The following is a 7,123-nucleotide window of genomic DNA, read 5'->3' on the forward strand; positions in this document are numbered from 1 at the left end:
GTACCGCCTGACTGGCTCCCGTAGGATTTTCGAGCGAGATCGTTGCCAGTGCCCCTGGACTGGCTTGTGCGGGTGGCACATAAAAGACACCATTTCGAGCGTGGCCGTTTTCGTGCGGGTGACACGTAAAAGCACCCACTACACTCTCTGAGTGGTTGGCGTTAGGAAGGGCATCCAGCTGTAGAAACTCTGCCAAATTAGATTGGAGCCTGGTGTTGCCATCCGGTTTCACCAGTCCTCAGTCAAATCGTCCAACCCATGCTAGCATGGAAAGCGGACGTTAAACGATGATGATGATGATGATGATCTTTTTTGTTTCTTGTAAGAATAAATACCCAATCTTTCTCTACAGTTTTTCAAAGTTATACTACGTTTAAAATTTACTCTCTTGTCTGGAAAATACCAGCTGAGGGCAGCTACTTTGAGTAAACTCTTATTTTCCAACCTTAATCCAGATTGATATTTTGGGGATTTTGTTTAAAACACATTAATTTAGGATGAGGTATTATAGTTTTTTTTTCCAGTTTATGCAAACTGTCAATTTTAGCCTTAACACACTGACAGGATTCATGCCACACATTGCTTACTGATTGCTATACTATAACAAGTTTCACAATGAGTACAATATGATGAGCCAGTGGAAAAGAAGCTACAAACAGTTACAGTTCAAACTAATATTCCAAATGTATGTTTACTTACAAATAACAGATCCTTTGGGGTTTCTCTTAAGAATTTGTTCCAGGTAGTTGTTACATTCTTCAAATGATTTTGTGTCTGTAATGTCATAAAGTGCTATCACTAATGAGGCATTTGAATACTGAAATAGATCAACACAAGAATTAATATAATTAAAATAAAATAATTACAATAATTGCTGTTATTATTATCATTATTTCTGAAGATGGAGAGCTGGCAGAATTGTTAGCATGCCAGGCAAAATGCATAACAGTATTTCATCCATCCTTACATTCTGAGTTCAAATTCTGCAAAGGTCGACTTTGCCTTTCATCCTTTCGGGGTTGATAAATTAAGTACCAGTGGAACACTGGAAGTGATGTAATCGACTCTTCCCTTCAAAATAGGGTGCTGGTGACAGGAAGGACATCCAGATGATGAAACTCTGCTGCAAGGGGAAACAACAATCTCCCTGTGTCTCAAACAACAAACAACCCAGAGAACTAGAAACAAAGGACTGCATGTGATCTTTCCCATTGTAATACTACTGCTAATTAGTGTGTATGTGCGTGGAGGCGCAATGACCCAGTGGTTAGGGCAGCGAACTCGCGGTCATAGGTTTGCGGTTTCGATTCCCAGACCGGGTGTTGTGAGTGTTTATTGAGCGAAAACACCTAAAGCTCTACGAGGCTCCGGCAGGGGATGGTGGTGAACCCTGCTGTACCCTTCCACCACAACTTTCTCTCACTCTTTCTTCTTGTTTCTGTTGTGACTGTAATTCAAAGGGCCAGCCTTGTCACACTCTGTGTCACGCTGAATATCCCCGAGAACTACATTAAGGGTGCACATGTCCGTGGAGTGCTCAGCCACTTGCATGTTAATTTCACGAGCAGGCTGTTCTGTTGATCGGATCAACTGGAACCCTCGACGTCGTAAGCGACGGAGTGTCAACAACAAGTGTGTATGTGTATGGGTTTCCATGCAAGTAGAACTAGTCTGGGTGACCGTGATAGATAGCAAATCTTATGCAGTGATACATTATCCTGGTAAACTATGAAATTAAACTGCAACTATGCTATTAAGTTGATAAAAGCTAAGTCGCAGTAAGCATGCATTGTTACACACACAGAATAAATATAAAGGAAGAACTACAAAAGGCCACTGAGTGCAGCACTGTGTTCTTTGTAAAATACTTAACTTTCAATGACCTGCTCTCATTTTTACCATCTTAAATAATGAAGGATGTATTAAATAATTTGGTCTGACGTGCATTGCTGGTGTTGTCAATATCATTTTGACATTTACTTTCCTATCTTAGTATGAACCAGACAGAATTCATTGTAGAAGGCAGTGAGCTGGCAGAAAAGTTAGCACGCCGGGCGAAATGCTTTGCGGTATTTCGTCTGCCGTTACGTTCTGAGTTCAAATTCCGCCGAGGTCGACTTTGCCTTTCATCCTTTCGGGTTCGATAAATAAAGTACCAGTTATGCACTGGGGTCGATGTAATCGACTTAATCCCTTTGTCTCTCCTTGTTTGTCCCCTCTATGTTTAGCCTCTTGTGGGCAATAAAGAAATAAGAATTTATTGTAGAAGGTTTTCTGCAGTTAAATACTCTTCTTGTTGCCAGCTCTAGCTTGTTTTTAAGCAAGGTGATATTTCTCCAGGACTGGCTTTCAAGACAAGGTTGGAAATTAATACAGTAACAGTTGTTTGCAAATCTGGTGCAATATAAAGATACACACACACACACACGACAGGTGTCTTTCAGCTTCCATCTAACAAATCCATTCACAAGGGTCTGGTTGACCCAGGGCAATAGTAGGAGACACATGCCCAAGGTACCATGCAGTGGAATTCTTTCTTTTATTCTTTTACTTGTTTTCAGTCATTTGACTGCGACCCTGCTGGAGCACCGCTTTGGGGGATTTTAGTCAAACAAATCAAGTTCAGGACTTATTTTTTTTATTTTTAAGCCTAGTACCTATTCTATCAGTTATTTTTGCTGAACTACTAAGTCATGGGGGATGTAAACACACCAATACCAGTTGTCAAGTGGTGATGGGGGAACAAAGACACACATACATATGTGTATATACACACACACACATATATATATATATATATATATATATACACACATATTTATCATCATCATTTAACATCCGCTTTCCATGCTAGCATGGGTTGGACAATTTGACTGGGAAATGGCGAACCAGATGGCTACACCAGACTCCAATCTGATCTGGCAGAGTTTCTACAGCTGGATGCCCTTCCTAATGCCAACCACTCCGAGAGTGTATTGGGTGCTTTTTATGTGCCATATACATACATACATATATACACACACACAATGCGCTTCTTTCAGTCTCTGTCTACCAAATCCACTTACAAGGCTTTGGTCGGCCTGACGCTATAGTAGAAGACACTTGCCCAAGATGTCACGCAAGTCTGAACAAAAAAACAAAACAAAACAATGGGCAGTGCTCCATGAGAAACGTTTTTTTTTTTTTACCATTTGAAGCTGGTTTGAAGCTGAACAACAAAAAACTTCCCAAATCAAATCCATATGCTTTAACTATTGCCAATATTTAGAGGATTTTCATGTAGTCAGTTCATGATTATATTTGATAGAAGCATCAAGAAATGAAGAATATGACAGAAATAACAATCTAGGAGCTACATGGTTATTTTATCTTTCATTTTTCTTTTACTTGTTTTGGTCACTGGATGACAGAGATGCTAGGGCACTATATTGAAGGGCTTACTCAAACAAATTGACTCTGGCACCTTTTTTTTTTTAAAGTCTGGTACTGGTATATTACTGTTGGTCTCTTTTGCCAAACAGCTAAGTTACAGGGACATAAACAAACCAACACCAGTTGTCAAGCAGGAGAAGAGGGACAAACTCAAATACATGCACGCGCACACACAGACACACACACACAACAGGCTTCCTAACAGTTTCTGTTTAATGAATTTATTCTCAAAGCATTGATCAGCCAGGAACTATAATAGAAGATACTTGTCCAAGGTACCACACATTAAGACTGAGTTATAAAAAAAAAACAGAAAAGAAAAGGTGGGAAAGTAACATGGATGAAATTTAATAGAAAAAGTTAAAATAAAACTTACAAAGTTTTGTACAAATTCTGAATAGCAATCTTTTGATGGAGTATCAAACATTATAAATTCCTGTAAGATAAAGGAAAGCAAAATTCGGTGTTAAACCTTTCAATGCCAACCACATTGAAACTAGACTCGTCCTTGATCCCATGCTATCGACACTTTCAAAACAGCTGCTATTAATATATTTGCATTTAAATTGAAATTTTAAATGAAATCTTGTTAGTACATGAATGTTAGTACAAAGATTTCATCAGATAAAAAATTCCAGCTTAGTTTTGTTTAATAATCCATTAAAAAAAAAAAAAATTATTTTCAGTTTTATTCCTAATACCAAATTAATATACCAGTCATCATCATCATCATCGTCATCATTATTGTCACCACTACCACCACCACCACCACCTTCATCATTGACATCATTATCGTCACCTTCATCATCATCATTATTGTCACCACCACCACCATCATCATCATTGGTTAACATCTACTTTTCCGTGCATGCATGGGTCAGACAGAATTTTTCTTGAGGCAGATTTTCTACATCCAAACGAACCATGCAATCTTGAGTTTAGTCTGAAGATCACATGTTTCATCAGGGGGATCATTTGGCCAAAGAATTTTCACCTCAAGCAATTTTGTCTGACCCATGCAAGCATGAAAATGTGAACATTAAATGATGATATCCAACTACAGTACAGACAATTCAAACTGGTGCTGAGCTTAAAACCATTTTCTGATTCTTCGTTTTCTGTTTTGTTTTTTTCTTGTTACAAACAGAGCGGATATGGCACCAGATAATGAACCACCGCTCGGCGACGGCCCAATCCCTTCTCCATCGAGCGAGCGAGGAATCTATGGAAGTGGCGGATTTTCATCGTCGCAAACGCGCGCGACACCCTGATGCCAAACTGGCCGACCGACAACCAAGGCAGCAAAAAAACGCCACGACAACCGAAATACCAAATATTAATTTGTTATTAGATTTTCTGATTCTTGTTTCAGTTATTTCATTATGCTTTTGTCTCATAATTGTACTAGAAGAGAAATCAAAAAAGACGGATGCTTACAACACTGTAACGGGTGCCTGGAACTCGGACAGATTTCACAACAATATCCACATTTGTTGTCTACAAAAAGAAAAACATAAACCAACAATAATTAAAGTGTAAGGAAAAGAAATTTTGGTGCTACTTTGGTGTGTGATCTACAAATTAAAGGGCAATTACTTTAGGTTACTTTTTAGTTTACTTTTCAATTTCTAGTGAGATCACAGTTGTAGCCTATGCCAGTGTCACATAACCAACCCACTCAAAAAGTACCTTTGGATTATAGGGCGACATGCCGTGCTTGAGGAGACCTCAAGTACTATTGAGTGAAGTACATCAATGATGTTTCGACATTTTTGTGGCTTATCAACATCACTTACCAAACAGGACTAGAGATGAATCATTTCAACAGTTCATAACTTATACGCATATAAGTAAATCTGAAGGTGGACAAATTTTACACTGCACTGTACTATGGTCTTAACACAATATACTATAACTACATATATATATATTACTCTTTTACTTGTTTCAGTCATTTGACTGCAGCCATGCTAGAGCACTGCCTTTAGTTGAACAAATCGACCTCAGAACTTATTTTCTGTAAGCCGAGTACTTATTCTATCGATCTCTTTTTGCTGAACTGCTAAGTTACGGGGATGTAGACACACCAACATTGGTTGTCAAGCAATGGTGGGAGAACAAACACAGAGACACAAACATATATATATATATATGATGGGCTTCTTTCAGTTTCCATCAAGCAAATCCATTCACAAGGCTATAGTAGAAGACACTTGCCCAAGGTGCTATGCAGTGGGACTGAACCCAGAACCATGTGGTTGGTAAGCAAGCTACTTACCACACAGCCACTCCTGTGCCTATGTATATACATATATATATATATATATATATATATGCGTGTGTAGACATACCCACACACATACATATAACAGGCTTCTTTCAGTTTCCATCTACCAAATCCCCTCCCAAGGCTTTAGTTGGCCTAAGGCTATAGTAGAAAACACTCGCCATATAGTGGGATTGAACCTGAAGCCATGTAGTCAGGAAGCAAACTTCTTAACCACTCAGCCAAGCCTGCACCTATTGTTACATTTCCTTACATTCCTCAAACTTCGTAAGCTTCCTCTGTACAAGAGTGGAGCTGGCCCACTTTGCACTTTAATCATATTTCTAAATATAAAAATTCAATTGTTTTATATTTCTTTTTATAGTGACTGGAGCAACATGAAACGAAGTGTTTTGGACCAAAAACACAATGCACTGCCTGACCTGGTAATTGAAACCAGTCTTGCAATCACGAGTGCAACACCCTAACCACTAGGCTAGACACCTTCACACACACAAAGGCTTCCAAAGTCTCTGTCTACCAAATTCACTCACAAGGGAACTGATCAGACTAGGGCTTTAGTAGAAAGTGCTTGTTGAGTTTGCTGCATGCTGGGACTGAACTCAAAACCGCATGGTCGCAAAATGAAATTCCTAACCACACAGCCATGCCTGCACCTACATTGTTTTAATGACGTAAAAAGCACCATCCGAACATGGTCGATACCAGGGATACCTGACTGGCTCCCGTGCCGGTGGCATGTAAAAAGTACTATCCAAATGTGATCGATACCGGGGACATCTGACTGGCTCCTGTGCTGGTGGCACGTAAAAAGCACCCACTACACTCTTGGAGTGGTTGACGTTAGGAAGGACATTCAACTGTAGAAACATTGCCAGATCAGACTGGAGTCTGGTGCAGCCTTCTGGCTTTCCAGACCTCAGTCAAACCATCCAACCCATGCCAGCATGGAAAATGGACATTAAACGATGATGATGATGACAACCACCCTTTCATTTTGGCAGTGGCGCTGATCAGAGATAGGGGGGTAATTCTATACAAGATAGTCAAGCTATCAAGTTATATTGTTTCTAATTTTGTATCATTATCATTATCATCATAGCTACTATCACATGCATGTGTGTGTGTGTGTGTGTGTTTGTCTCTGTGTGTCCTTGCATTGATGTCAAATAATAAGTTTAGGATTTGGTTTTATATCCCAAAGCAGGAGGACTGCAGCTATTTTTTTACCTTTTCTTTTACTTCTTTCAGTCATTTGACTGCGGCCATGCTGGAGCATTGCCTTTAGTCGAGCAAAATTGACCCCAGAACTTATTTTTTATAAGCCTGGTACTTATTCTATTGGTTTCTTTTGCTGAACACAGACAAACAAGACACACAAACATATACACACATATACATACA

The 7,123-nt window shown here is 39.3% G+C and overlaps 1 protein-coding gene across 1 annotated transcript in view; it reads right to left on the reverse strand.

The window, feature by feature from the left end:
* Positions 1 to 7,123, reverse strand: part of LOC106874453 (intraflagellar transport protein 27 homolog) — a 21,639-nt gene that overhangs the window by 3,890 nt on the left and 10,626 nt on the right. The window contains exons 3-5 of the mRNA XM_014922192.2: positions 4,870 to 4,929; positions 3,809 to 3,868; positions 700 to 817 (exon numbers count right to left, since the gene is read on the reverse strand). Of these exons, the coding sequence (XP_014777678.1) occupies positions 700 to 817; positions 3,809 to 3,868; positions 4,870 to 4,929 (238 nt within the window). The remainder of the gene's footprint in view (positions 1 to 699; positions 818 to 3,808; positions 3,869 to 4,869; positions 4,930 to 7,123) is intronic.

This window comes from Octopus bimaculoides, chromosome 3 (assembly GCF_001194135.2).
Source record: "Octopus bimaculoides isolate UCB-OBI-ISO-001 chromosome 3, ASM119413v2, whole genome shotgun sequence".
Lineage (NCBI taxonomy): Eukaryota > Metazoa > Mollusca > Cephalopoda > Octopoda > Octopodidae > Octopus > Octopus bimaculoides.